This window comes from Panthera uncia (genome assembly GCF_023721935.1).
Source record: "Panthera uncia isolate 11264 chromosome A3 unlocalized genomic scaffold, Puncia_PCG_1.0 HiC_scaffold_11, whole genome shotgun sequence".
Lineage (NCBI taxonomy): Eukaryota > Metazoa > Chordata > Mammalia > Carnivora > Felidae > Panthera > Panthera uncia.
In genome coordinates, this window is record NW_026057578.1 from 77,080,478 (window position 1) to 77,096,106 (window position 15,629).

The window sequence follows — 15,629 nt, forward strand, 5'->3', positions numbered from 1 at the left end:
AACTAAAGGCAAAAATTTATGCAATTATTTAAAAATATTTATTGAGTGCCTACTATGTGCCAGGTGCTATTTTACACATTAGCTAGAAAGTAGAGAACAAGTAGACAAAAATCCCTCAGCTCGTGGACCTTATCATCTAGTAGAATCAAAAAACATTTTAGGGGCGCCTGGGTGGCGCAGTCGGTTAAGCGTCCGACTTCAGCCAGGTCACGATCTCGCGGTCCGTGAGTTCGAGCCCCCGCGTCAGGCTCTGGGCTGATGATGGCTCGGAGCCTGGAGCCTGTTTCCGATTCTGTGTCTCCCTCTCTCTCTGCCCCTCCCCCGTTCATGCTCTGTCTCTCTCTGTCCCAAAAATAAATAAAAAACGTTGAAAAAAAAATTAAAAAAACAAAACAAAACATTTTAAATGGTATGAAATAAATAAATAAATAAATAAATAAATAAAATGGTATATAAGATAGTTTTTAAACTTCAAAGACAAAAGAATATTAATGACCTTTTCTGAGCTACCATTGCCAGATTCCTGGATGTATACATCAGAAGACAGAAAGGTGTAATAGAAGGGATTATTTATTGCTCAGAAACAACAAAACTGTGTATTAGGATAACCTCATCCAGACTAAAAATGTTTGTATCTACTCTCCTCCTGATAATGGGGCTTACTTTTGGGAAATCAGTGTACAAGCTGTATTTTACTGCTGAAGAAGAAACATTAAATTCTAAAATATCAATGTGCTGAAATGCTTGTCAATTTAATATCAGAAAAATGTCTGAATAAAAATCTGACATTCCCCCCAAATCTACTCATGAGCCAATAAACAGATTTGGGGAAGTCCCAATTATGATTTCTAGCTTTTAGTTTGAGTTTGAACAATTTTACGACTAAAATTGTTATAGAAAGGAACTGAAGGGGGTGCCTGGCTGACTGAGTCAGTAGAGCATGAGACTCTTCATCTCTGGGTCATGAGTTCAAACCCCACACTGGGCATGGAACCTACTTAAAAAATAAAAAGAGAGAAAGAAAGAGAGAAAGGAAGAAAGAGGGAGGGAAAGAGGAAGGGAGGGAGGAAGAAAAAAAAGAAAGGAACTGAAGTGAAAAGAAAAGAAAAACATGCATGCTATGATATTATTAAAACTGCTTTGTTATGCTGAGTATAATATGATATCACTAATACATTAACAAGTCCACTCACTTCATTCAAATTATTAAAACTACAAATCAGTCTTACAGCTATATACAGGGCTTCTTTTAACAAAAGAGATGTTAGGGCCAGCTTGTGAATCATTTTTTCTAATGTACAACTTTCACTGATAGAAAATGACTACTTATATCAAATATTCATTGTAATTTAATTCTTGAAGACCAAAAGACACTACTAACTGCAGGTAGAAAACAAAAAATAATTTAGCTAATGGCTAAATGTAATTGATCTAAAAAAATATGTAAAGATGACTTTCCTCTAGAAATAAAGTTAAGAAATAGTTGATGTACCAATTCGATATCCAGTTGAAAGTATAACTGATTACACAGAATGTTTTCATATGCTTTGGAATTGTGGTTTAACAATGAAATACCCTGATAAACTCTATATCTGACAAATAATCATATTATTTCTCTACATTTAAGAACTTATTGAAACACTAAGTGTTTGAGCTTCATAAACTGTTCCCAATTCTCTGAATATTAGAAACTTTTTAAGTATTTTAAAAGACTATTTGATGTTGTGTCAACAGTTTAATGATATTGGCATAATATAGCATCACAGTTGAAAAGTAAATAACTAATGTATGAGAACACATTTTAAAGGATAAAAAGTTGAAACAAAAAAATACAAGAATAGAAAACCATTTAAACATTGTTTAGACCCAAGAGAGTACAAGGGGTTACAGCAAAAACCAATCCTAAATATGAGTTAAAACATTTCTCATGTATTTAAGAAAAGTGGCATTTTAAACCCTTCATAGTCTTTTAAATATATTTAGATATCTTAGTCCAGTTAAAAAAAAATTCCATTATTTTTCCTTCCAGATTAAAGAGCTGGTAGAAAGGGTTAGTAGACAGCTTGGAAACCTTAATATATAAGGCAAATAATTAACACTTAAAATGCCAGATTTCACTTTCTGCCACATGAATGTGGCTAATAACTTTTTTTTTAAGTTTATTTTTTTGAGAGAGTGAAAGAGGGAGAAAGTTGGGGAGGGGCAGAGACAGACAGAATCCCAAGCAGGCTCCATGCTATCAACAGAGAGCCCGACATGGGGCTTGAACTCACAAACCGTGACATCGTGACCTGAGCCAGAATGAAGAGTCAGATGCTTAACCGACTAAGCCACCCAGGCACCCCATAACTTTTCTAACATAATGTAGGGTAAATGTTTTCATAGAAGTCCTTAGCATATGCTTGATGGTCCTTTAGAGGAATTAGTAGTCACTGAATTAAATTCAGTCCCAATTTAGTACTTAGTACCACGTTTCCCTCTCTCCTGTGTCAGATAACTACTGATAAGGATGTCAACTGCAAATCACTTTTTCTATCAATACAACATGACAGCCATTCCAGAGGAAAGATGAACCAAAATATCCAAGCACAATTAATTTTTCTTAATTCCTTGAATCAATTCTTTAATGGCAATTCCTCTACAATATTTTGAATGTAGAATGAACTATGGACACTGAGGGAAAAGATTAGTAGTTTATATTTTTTCTGTTCCAGTATCTCTATATTGAACAGGATCTTTTGAAGAGCTAAGCTTAGTTTAAAATTCTTCAGTAAAGGATAACAACAGCAGCTCACAAGCAATGTGGATGGAAACTGGAAACATTTAGAAAATAGCATTCTCTGTGCTAAAAAATTTCTCAAACACAGGATCAAATTTTATCATTCCAGAAACACAAGCATTTGAGACTAATCTAACACAACCTAAGTAAACCCCAAAACCTTTGACAGATATATTGCTATTACCCTCCCAGAAAAGCAGATATGAGAGAGGAAATAAATCAACAAACAAGCCAAATCAATTACTTTTTTTATAAATCACTTAACCAAGTATAAGATTCTAATACAGAAATCTATACTTCTCTCTGTGCTTTTCTCTCCAGAGTACACAGGAACCTCTAGTAGTCACATAGCCCTTTTTATATTGGTATAAAATTTTTAGTTTCAAAATCCAAGAGGGTCTGGAAAGTTAAAGATTTTTTCTTAACTCGGTAAGCAAACACTGACTTGAACGTGTGAAGCTTTTTAGAGACTTTGTGTATCAAACTTAGTGTGAATATTCATGTTTCACTGCAGAAATATAAATGTGTTTGATTACAGAGTACCACCTCAGACCATGAGGGGAGGGGTATGTTATATATGGTATCTAACACCATATTGCATTTCTAAAACCTAAAAAATTCTAAGTTCCAAAACATATTTGGTCCCCAAGGGTTTCAGATAAAGGACTGTGGACCTATGTTTTATATGTTTTATCTGTGTATAAACTCAACTGTTTTTCTGCTTTAGTTAGGATTTTACTTTGTGTCTTTTAGAGCATAGTTTTATAATTTAGTTTCTAAGACCAGTATAAAATTTATTCTTTTATAACAGCTTGCCAAACTACATTATATAAGTGCCTTATATAAATGTAAAATATGTATTTACATTCTTGTTAAATCTACAAAAAAATGAATCCACTTTAATAGACACTAGTAAGATGCCATGCAAATAAATTAATTAAATAAGGTTGACACCTAAGTCATACCATAAATTTGTTTTCTTTCTGTTAATTTCTCTAGGAGCTAGTGAACTCACTCTAAAAAAGGAGGCAGTAGTAGTAAAAGTACTTTAAATATCAGGTAGCTTAAAATAAATAAACATTAAAAAAAAAAAAAAAGAATCAGGTAGCTTATATTTAAATGGTAGAAAAAATTCCCTACCTAAATTACTTACCCCATTTCCTGTTTTACCAGCAACCATGCAGCATGCTGTAGGCAATTTAGTCACACCCAGAAGAAGAGAAAAGGGGAAAAATGTTCATTGAAATGAAGTTCCAATATCATTACTAAAGTGCTTAACTAATTTGCTAATCAAACTCTTTTTAGGGGAGTAGTAAGTGTTCAGAAATGTGGCAATGACCTCAATCTCATTTAAAGTCAGAAATGAGGTGAGATGCCACTTTGCAACGCTGGGTTACTGTGGCCTAAGAACTCAACAGGGGTATCTCCCTCCTCCCTACAGATTTCTATCTCATTAATGAGATACAAGTTTGTAACATAAGGAGTTTACTTTTTTTCTTAAAATATCTTACTTCTTCACAGAGGAAGGCCCAAAGTAATGGAGAACAAACTATGTCCCCCAAACAGAATTAAAGGCCTCAGTTTTTTTTTTTTTTTAAAGAGAGCTACACATTTTTAATTCTATCTAATTAATGATACCCATATGTAAGTGTACCAACATCTGTAAGTCACTTTGGAATAAAACTAAAACTAAGATGGGTGGATAGATAAATTGATGACTAGATATACAATAAAGGAAATATAGAAAGAGTAATAATGATAGAATCCAGGTAGGTATATGGGTGTTCGCTGTACAATTCTTTCAACTTTACTGAACATTTAAAAATTCTCATAATAGGGGTTCCTGGCTGGCTCAGTTGGTGGAGTGTGCAACTTTTGATCTTGGGGTTGTAAGTTCGAGCCCTGTGTTGGGTGTAGAGATTACTTAAAAATAAAACCTTAAAAAATGCTCATAATAAAATGTTAGAGAAAATGTTCTGGGAAGAGTTAATAAAAACTGAAAAAGTTGCTAAAATGGAGACAATAACATTCACAATCATGGTTGTTATAAGGATTAAATTCATGCAAAATGCTTGACACAGTAAGTGTGTGGCACTAAGATTTCTCAGTCTGCCATTGACATCCCACAGCTGTCACCTTATAGAAAGCAAATGACATGTCCTACCTCAGCATATAGCATTTTGTGAACATGACAGAAGCACGCGTGTGTAAGTCAATAAAATACCATATGTAGTCTCTGCATCCACATGTCACAGGAGTGGCCATTCATTATTGCTATTAGAATATTAGACCCGCCCACCCCTACACACACATTGTGATTCATACGTAGAATCCTGTCCTTTTAAACTTCAAAAGACCAGAGGGACACTAGATCCTTTTAAAGATTTATACTCTTTCAGAAATCTTAGGTGAATTACTTTGTTCAGACATGAGCCACCTAGAACTAGAGCTGTTCCCAATGCCTAAACACCTCATCAGTACCTTCTGATTCAGTAGTTTACTTTGCTAGCTCAATCTAACACCTTTGATAGCACTACAAGTCCCCATCCTCCTTTCCTTCATTTACTCAAGCCCTCTTTCAAAGAATGTGGGCATATGGTATAACACACAAATTACTAGGAGTCCGGAGACCTGGCTTTAGGCATTACTAAATTGCTGGCACTCAGTTTCCTAATGTGCCAAATGAAACAATTAGACTAAAATGAATGAACTGAAACTTTTCAGTGGCAAAACTTTTCAGTGATGGCAAAAGTCATCATTAATGGGCATCAGTTAGTATATTGTTTTGTAACAGAGGCTATTAAGACTTAAAGGACTTTATGATCATAGAAAAAAGTGAATAATGGTCTCCCAAAGCTGAAACTTGCAGTCAATATTGCCCCACCTTCCTTTAGCCTTCATATTTTAAGAGGTCAATAAATACTTGTTTTTTCATCCATAAAGGGGTATTAATACTCCCCCCTTCAAGGGACACTGTGGGAATTTAATGAAGTTGTGTATGTAAAGAACCAAGTAAGATTCTTGGCATGTACTTAACAAATAGTAACTATTATTGTATTATTGTCATTTTTGAATTAAAACCTTAACTGCAATTCACAAATAATAAAATTATTATCCCTTAAAAGATTTCCATGACTTGATTCCCAAACTGCTCTGCCATAGGTAGTTCTGGAACTTCTCTCATCAATAAAATCCTCATGGGTATCTAAGCTATAGAGAACTATCTGTCCCTTCTTTAAGGGGACTCAGACTCTTCTGTCCTTTTTTAAAAAAAATTTTTGAGAGAGAGAGAGCATGAGTGGGGGAGAGAAGAAGAGAGAGACAGAGAGAGAGAGACAGAATCCTAAGAAGGCTCCAACACTCATCATGGAGCCTGATGCAGGGCTCAATCCCATGACCCTGGGATCATGACCTGAGCCAAAATCAAGAATTGGATGTTCAACCAACTGAGCCATCCAGACACCCCTCTTTTGTCCTTTTTTAGTGAACTTTTCATCTCTGCTTTTAAAGCAAATCCTGTTTTCTACAGTCACTTTCAGGTGATGCCCATCAAATCTGCAACATGTCCTGCCATCCTCTGATTATAAGTAGGGCAGAACTGGAGGTTGCCAAGGGAGACCAGATTACCATGTGTAACATATAAAATTAAATCAACTGTCTTCAATACCTGAGATTTGCTAAAGGGTTTTTCCTTCCTAATCCTCTGCAGGCTTCCTGCTCAAGCATGCCAGCAGGTTGGACAGAACTAATCACACAGCAGGGGCTGGAAGACTGAATCCCAAAGAAGTCAGTGTTGCTCAATTATTCAATTTTTACTACGTGCTAATAATGTCCTGGACCTGCTTCTGCTGAGGAAGAAAAGTACATTTCTCTCTTTCAGGTCACCAAGATAATTTTAATAAATGTTCTATTCCTTAGTCAGTGGGAAAAAATCATTCTCTAGAGTAAGCAATTTAATTCTTCCTCCCCAACAGAACCAAATGGCATTAAAGTTATCAAGTTTAATCAAATTTGGTACCAAAGGCAGTATGTTATCTCCTGAAAATTCAGGAACCACACAACTTAATCCCAGACTCTGCTTTAACTGTATTACAGAATTCTAGGCAAGTGCTAAATGAAGCAGAAGAACATGCTTGCTAAAGTGCTTGTGTATTCTGGTAACCACCACCCCCCCCCCCCCCCCCCCCCACACACACCATGGAAAGTCTATGCCTGGGAATGGCTTTTGAGCTTAGGGTTCTGAGCTGGGGGTTCATCTAGCACCAAACAGTGAGAGTGGGTAACAGTAGAGCCAAATTGACACCGATTTAAGTAGAGGTGGCAGCTGGGAAGGACAGAGAGAAAGAGAGGTGTTAAAAATGGCATGTTGGGGAGCTACAATTCAGTAAAACTGGTGCTCAGGTTATATATAATGTGCACATAAACGTGAGTAGGGATTCAACAACTAGAGATGAAACTCGAAAGATGAGCAGGTTTTAAGTGCCATGCTAGGGCATGACTCCAAAGCATGAAACCATAACAGAAGAAGTGCCACATTTACGTATATACAAAGTCCCAGGGCAGCGCAAAGAATGAACAATATTTGATCTTCTTTAATTAAGTCACAACAGCCATCATCTGCACACTATTATTTTTCTTACATGGTAGCTTAAGAAAATAAGATAGTTCTTATACCAGAAGGCCTCATTATCCTACATGGGAAAATATAGTGTGGGAATGGAGAGGAGTAAGCAGCTTTAAGAGGTAATGGAGAGAGACCGGCAGGACTTGGCGACCAGCAGTGATACTAGGGTTTCTAAATTACCACTAATGCCCTTTTTAAAACTCTAAAAATCTTTTGAATTCTACACATCTCTTGGACTCATTTATAACTCATAATAACAAAGAAAATGTACCAACAGGAAAATGACAAGAGTTGTGTGGAAAGCTAGAGGTATTACCCCCTATTCTCTCTTCTCCTAACACACACACACACACACACACACACACACACACACACACACACACTTATGTATTCTACCTGCACACAAACAGGCAGCTGGGAATTAGGTTCAACAACGAGGTCAGTAACAACAGTAAGTCTTCTTTCCTCTTCCCAGCATGCCTGCCTAACCTTTCCTTCTCCTCCTCCCCATTCCCCAGCTTGCTACAGCTGTGAGCATCTGCCTCACCGGGGCCTGCTCCTCACTTCGCGACAGGTTTGGTGTCTGGCATAGTGGCAGAAAGAGGAAGGTAAGAGAGGAGGCAGGAGAATACATTCTTATAACCATTGCTGGGCTCCCCCACCTGGCTGAGGTAAAGACCCTTCCTCCCCCATGTCTCCTCACCTCTACCACCTCCCTGCCTCAATCTTATTCTTCTTCTCCAGAGTCTCTGATATCACATCCATGATGTAATGACTAACAGAATGAGTCTGGGTGTCTCTTTTGATGAATAAAAGTTATGTCAGCTCTGTTTGAAAAGCCACTCATATCCTCTACATTATCTTTCCCTATAGGGTTGAGGGAGAAAAAAATGAAGTGGGGGATTAAACTTTCTCACTCCAGCCCTCCCTAACACTGCTGGCAATACAACCTTTGGACAGCATTAAGAAGACTGAACTTTTTATTTTTGACAAGACAAGAGGGAAAAGGCAAAGACAAGTCAGCAAAGACAGAATGCCCCAGAATCTGCAAGGCAAAATTAGGGTGTACAGCTCTAGTGACCCAGTTCCCAGGAGAATCCTATTTCTAAGTTCTGAGTTTTAAGAAGGAGAATTCTTATTGTATTTTCCAATATTCTAGGTGCTGATGTTTGCCTAGCTCTGAAGGACTTAATTGGAAATAACCACCAGAGGAAATTCTATGGGGGTGGGAAGGTGGGGTAGGATGGAGGAAGGGAGATGACAATGAATGAAAGGCTCTGGGATAGACATAAAGACAAATATCACTCATGTGGAGTCTAAAAAACCCCCCACAAAACCCTATGAATAAACATATAAAAAGCAGAATCAGACCTATAAATACAGAAGACAAACTGGTAGTTGCCAGAGGGGAGGAGAATGAGGGATTGGTAAAATGGATAAAGAGGAGTGGGAGATACAGCTTTCCAGTTATGGAATGAACAAGTCACGGGAATAAAAAGCACAGTATAAGGAACATAGTCAATGATATTTAACAGTGATGTATGGCAACAGATAGCAGCTACCACTTGTAGTAAACATAGCATAATGTATAAACTTTCTAATCACTATGTTGCACACCTAAAACTAATGTGGCATTATGTGTCAACTATATTCAAATTTAAAATTTTAATTAAAAAAAAAAAGATATGGCTCAGTCCTGTCCTTTAATGTCATATGCTAATGAGAGGATAACTTGGCAACTAAATTACAGGTAACTCTGAAGTTAATATCAGTGAAGTGAAGCTATCTCAACAAGTATCTGTTAGCAACTGGGTGTGGCTGAGGGGATGCAAATATATTTCCCCCTAGAATGTGATTTTAGAAAAGTAGCATCCTCACTGAAATATCAGTTAACATAAAGTGAACTTGCAGATTCAAGAGACTTCAATGTATCAAATATAGCTCAATTTCAAGACATAAATACAATTTTACCTCAAAATTACTACCAAGAAAAACAGGTTTTTAAAAAAATTTAATGTTTATTTATTTTTGAGAAAGAGAGACAAAGCACGAGTAGCAGAGGGACAGAGAGAGAGGGGGACACAGAATCCACAGTTCAGGCTCCAGGCCTACACTATCTCTCTAAATAAATACACTTGAAAAATAATTTTTAAAAATTTAGGTATTACTTTATAAATATGCTAAAGTAATTTGTTACTATCAAATAAAGATTTATGGCTTCAAGATGGTAGAATAAAGCCCTTTCTGTCTGCTTCTTCTTTGGAAAACCATCTCAACATAAGATGGAGAATGAGAAACAGAAAAACAAACTCCGTCTACAATGAAACAAAAAAATAACTCATCACCCCAAGCCTCCATACATGAAGACAAAAAAGGAATGCAGGAATGGAAAGTAGCAGAGCATAGGAAGTGGATTCTTAAGTGTTGGCAAAAGGAGATACTCGCCCCTCCAAACCCAGCAAAACTGAGGACTGGACGTGTAAGACAACAGAGTGTGAAATGGGCTAACAGGGGAAACAGCTAACAGGTGGTATGAGGAATGAACAGAACCCAAGGTCCTCTCTCTGACACCATGCAAGGGCAGATTTATACTCTGGGTACCAAACTAGAGGTATTTACACTCAGAAGCCCCTGGCAAGAGGACGGCTGGAGTAAGGCCCTGCAAGGAAAACAGAAGTGTTCAGTGAGAGTTTACAGTCTGCATAGAGACCTGCAGTTCCCTCTCTCATCCTGCTCTGGGTACTGAGGCAGCCAAACTTATACTTCTCTGGACAGAAGATTAGAGGATTCATTGTTGAATGAACTAGATGGTTTCTGAGGGAAAAGTTTCAGAAAGTGATATATGGTCTCTCCACGTAAAAAAGTCAGTTTACTACCTGTTTTCCTCCAATAAAACCCAGTCCACAAGCACCACTGTCCTGCTCTATACAGACCTAACTTTCAATCGCTTTTAAAATGTCCTATGCTTAACAATGAATGAACAAAGATCACTTACTCATTTAGAGAAAATCTCCAACATGAAAGGAAGAAAATAAAACAACAAACACATAAATAGAAAAAGTAGAAAGAATAATACATGAATTCTCATGTACCCTTTGAGCCAGCTTCAAGTTATCAACATTTTGCCAATCTAGTTTTATCCATCTCCATTACCTTTTTTTTGTAAAGAAATGACCTCAAGTTTTTATTTTTTTTATTAAAAAATTTTTTTAATGCTTATTTATTTTTAAGAGAGAGAGACACAGAGCACGAGTGGAGGAGGGGCAGAGAGAGAGAGAGAGAGGGAGACACAGAATCCGAAGCAGGCTCCAGGCTCTGAGCTGTCAGCACAGAGCCTGACATGGGGCTCAAACCCATGAACCATGAGATCATGACCTGAGAAGATGTTGGATGCTAACCGACTGAGCCACCCAGGTGCCCCCATCAAGTTTTTTGTTTTTTTAAAGAAAATCCAAGACAAATCATTTCACCTGTGAATACTGTCCAATGGAAGCATTTTTAAAAGTGACATTCTTTACTACCAATTAAACTTATAATTGAAAGATTTTAGACATTGATTCCAAAACATGTGAGGGAGTACATAGTTTCTCAAACTTCTTTTGGGGCAGCAGAAGGGTATATAAGCAAAAAAAGTCTGAAAATCACTTACTGCACCTTAGTTTAAGCAAACAACAGAAATGAAAAAGGGACCAGAACCACATATTTGGAGAAGGTTTGGGGTTTTCCCCTTCATTTTCTTTTATTCTTTTTAAATAACATGTTAGAAAGTACAGAATATACTGTCATTTATTTTGGAACATGATTTTCTCTGTCTCTTTCTCCACTGTATATTATCTCAACTTCAAAGGCTTTCTGTTTCTTCAGCAAAGAAAAAAAGTAGGAGGGCCCCAGGCGGGGGAGGGCAGTAGGGGAGAACGTAGGACCTCCTTCCTCCTACTCTCCATTTCTTCCTTTTAATCTGACTTTTGGACAGACATAAACTGCACTGCAGCTGCTGGGGACTTGGGCAAGATGTGCTGAATATGGTCCAGAGTGGCCACACCCAATGACAAGTAATGTTGTGTGCCCATGTGTGTTAGGCATATATTAGTAAACAAAATAGACATAAACCCTTGCCTTTGTAAAACCGATGGCCAAGAATCATAAAACAAACAAAACAAAGAAATCACACTATTTTATGTGATAAATGCAATGTGAAGTGATAAAGACAGTGGAGAAAAGTGAGAGAGGAACAAGGAATGGAAGAAGTGACCTGCAATTTCCAATACGGTAGTCAAGGAAAGCCTCACTGTGAAGGCAACATTTGAGAAAAGATGTGAAGGCAGTGAGGGAATAAGCCATGAATATATCTGAGGAAGAAACCTTTCATGCAGAAGTAACAGCAAGCAAAGGCCCTGAGGCAGAAGTTGTGCCTGGTGTGTCCAGTGAATAAGCAGTAAGGCAGCCAATGTGGCTGAACAGTCAAAGAAGACAGAAACAGGTGATGAAGTCAAAGAACTGAGGTGCAGTGCTAAGACAGGGCTGCTATAGGCCCTTTTAAGCAATTAAAGGAGTTTGATTTTACTCTGAGGGAGATGGGGACAATAGGAGAGTGAGCAAGGAAGGACTCGAAATGATTTACTTTTTAAAGTGATAGGGGACAAGCATGGAAACAGAGGCAGTTGTTAAGAGGCTATTGTTAAAATCCAGGTAATTGCTCAACCTGTCTGTGCACCCTCCACCTCAGGATCAAGGAAATGATTTTGAAAAGTACGTAAGGAGAACTGGGGTCTTTTCTAGTCTGGGATCTAACTAACTTTTGCTCAACAGTCTTCAGTCCATTTCCTAAAAGAATAAGCTGAGGCTTTACCAGGCTATAACTCTGCTTTTGGTTCTGGTCTTGGCTTGTAGTTCTATGTATAGTGTGATGAACACAACTTTCACTGAAATAACATTAAAAAGATGCAACAAATATTTAAAAAGTAAACAATAGGCTAGTCTTATTTACAAATACATATATGCATGTATATATGTAAAAAACTTAATAAAATATTAATAAATCAAATTTTATTAAAATAAAACAAAAAATTTTTATTTCAGGAAAACAAAAGTTCAACACAAGAAAATCTATTCAATAACTTGACTACAATAATAGTTAAAAAAAGAAAAATGTAATGATTGCAAATATCCATTTCTGATTTGAAAAACTTACTAAACTTGGGGGCGCCTGCGTGGCTTATTTGGTTAAGCGTCTGACTTTGGCTCAGGTCATGATCTCACAGTTTGTAAGTTTGAGCCCTGCATCAGGCTCTGTGCTGTCAGCACAGATCCTCCTCTCCCTCTCTCTCTCTCTGCCTCTCCCCCTATGTCTCTCAAATAAATAAACATTAAAAAAAAATTTACTAAACTTGGAATAGAAGTAAACTTCCTTAAAGAGTATCTATTAGAAAAGAGTTAACAATATACTTAATATCACAAAATTCTAGAAACATCCCTATTCTTGAGGGTCAAGACAATATATAATTTTCAACAAAAATTACTAGACATGCAAAGAAACAAGAAAGTGACTCGTTTTTAAGAAAACAGCAGTCAGCAAAAACTGACTCTGAGTGGGCCCAGAAATTCAATTTAGCAGAAAGAGCTTGCAGAATTGAAAGAAGTCATAGAAAACAACCTGTTGCATAAAAAGGAACAGTATAATTAATCACAGGCTTCTCATCACCAAAAACAAGTAACAAAAGATACTGGAACAACATATTCAAAGTGCTGAAAGGAAAAAATTTTGTCAACCAAATATTTTATATCCAATGAAACTATACTATAAAACTGAAGGAAAAATAAAGACTTTTCAGATAAACAAAAACTCAGAGGATTCATCACCAGTAAATCTATATTAAAAACAAAAATAAAAACCTTAAGCTCTTCAGGAAGAAGGGAAATGACACCAGATGGCAACTTGGATCTACAAGTAAGAATGAAGAGCACTAGGAATGGTAAGTTTGTAGGTAAACATAATAGGTATGTATACTGTTTTCTTCTCTTTTAATAAAGATATATGACCATTTAAGGCAAATGTTGTAACACTGCATTGCTGTGTTAAAAGGTATATAAATGTAACAGATATATACAACAATTACACCAAGGACAATAAATTGAAATATAATGTTGTAAAGTTACTTACTATATTTTACCCGATTGAATTAAGGTGAAGATGCATATTATAGCCCCTAGAGCAAGGGTTGGCCAAATTTTTCTGTAAAGGGCCGGACAGTACATATCTTGGGCCTTGCTGGCCAGGATGTCCTAGTGCACCTACCCAACTCTGCTATTGCAGTACGAAAGAAAAGCCTAAAATAAACTAAGCTCCCACTTCAGGAAGATAGAAAAAGAAGAGCAAATTAAAGCCAAAAAAAGTAGAAGGAAGGAAATAATAAAGAGCAGAAGTCAATGAAATAGAAAATAAATATATAGAAAGAGTAAATCAAGGGGTGCCTGGGTGGCTCAGTCAGTTAAGCCTGACTGTTGATTTCGGCTCAGGTCATGATCCCACGGTCATGAGATTGAGCCTCGTGTCAGACTCCATGCTCATGGCATGGAGCCTGCTTAGGATTCTCTCTCTCGCCCTCTCTCTCTTCCTCTCTCCTGCTTGTGCGCGTTCTCTCTCTCAAAGTAAATAAACAGACAAACATTTAGAAAAAAGTAAATCAATGAAACCAAATACTGGTTCTTTGGAAAGGTCAATCATATTGGTAAATCTCCAACTGGACTGATCACAGAAAAGAAAAAAAAAAGACATAAATTACCATTGTTAGGGAATATTAGTCCATAATACAGAAATATTATGAAAAACTTTATGTCAATATATCTGACAACTTAGATGAAACAAATTCCTTCAAAAATACAAATTATCAAAACTGACAGAAGAAACAATAGGAAACTGAATAGATCAGTATCAACTGAAGAAACTGAATTTGTAATCAAAAAATATGATCATGTTGTAAAATATCCTAAGGAATCTCCAACAAAACTATTACAACTATGAAAAAAAGTCAGGCAGAATTGCAGGGTACAAGGTTATAAAACACCAACTGTATTTCTATAAACAAGCAATGAAAAATTTAAAAATGCAATAAAAATACAATTCCATGTATAATACCACCCAAAAGAATGAAATTCTTAGGGATAAACTTTTAAAACATGTGTGAAATCTGTACACTGAAAACTATAAAGCATTGCTAAAAGAAATCAAAGAGTGAAATATACCACATTCACACATTGGAAAATGCAATACTATCCAGATACCAATTCTTTTTTTTTTTTTTTTTAATATTTATTTACCATTTAATTTACAGTGCTGTAAGGGGAGAAATTTATTGGAAAAAATACAATTTTCTCATTCTAAAAATTCTGAATTGATTCTGCTTTGCCACAAGGAATGGCAAAACACACACATATGCGTACAAACACACAAGAGCATTATTTTGAAGTTAAAAAATACCAAATTTAAGTCAGATACCAATTCTTATCAAGTTTACCTATAAATTCAATGCAATCCCAGTCAAAATTTAAGCCAAATTAATAAAAAAAATAAATTGATAAGCAGATTCTAAAATCTGTATGGAAATGCAAAGGACCTAGAATCACCAAAGCAAATTTTATTATTTTTTTTAATGTTTATTTATTTTGAGAGAGGGAGAGAGAGAGTTAGAGTGTGAGCAGGGGAGGAACAGAGAGAGGGAGACACAGAATCCGAAGCAGGCTTCAGGCTCTGAGCTGTCAGCACAGAGCCGGATGCAGGGCTTGAACTTATGAACTGAGTTCATGACCTGAGCCAAAGTTGGACGCTTAACTGACTGAGCCACCCAGTCACGCCTCACCAAAGTAAATTTTAAAGAGAACAAAGCTCAAAGATTTGCTGTTTTCAAGACATACTATAATGCTGGAGTATACAATCCACTGATGACATATCAATGGAAGAAAAACACACATATATATATACACACATATGGTCAGTTTATTTTCTACAAAGTTAGCAAGGAAATCAATGGGGAAACCAAGCCTTTTTCATCATATGGTACTGAAAAGAAAAACAAACATCAACATTTACCTCACAGTATATTTAAAAAATTAACTCAGGGGGCGCCTCGGTGGCTCAGTCGGTTGGACGTCCGACTTCGGCTCAGGTCATGATCTCACGGTCTGTGAGTTCGAGCCCCGCGTCGGGCTCTGTGCTGACAGCTCAGAGCC

At 36.6% G+C, this 15,629-nt stretch overlaps 1 protein-coding gene across 2 annotated transcripts in view; it reads right to left on the reverse strand.

Annotated features, from left to right (window-relative positions):
• The window catches only part of PUS10 (pseudouridine synthase 10), a 72,673-nt gene that overhangs the window by 30,983 nt on the left and 26,061 nt on the right, over positions 1-15,629 (reverse strand). For both annotated transcript variants that reach the window (XM_049651526.1, XM_049651527.1), the window contains exon 5: positions 3,933-3,967. In XM_049651526.1, the coding sequence (XP_049507483.1) occupies positions 3,933-3,967 (35 nt within the window). The remainder of the gene's footprint in view (positions 1-3,932; positions 3,968-15,629) is intronic.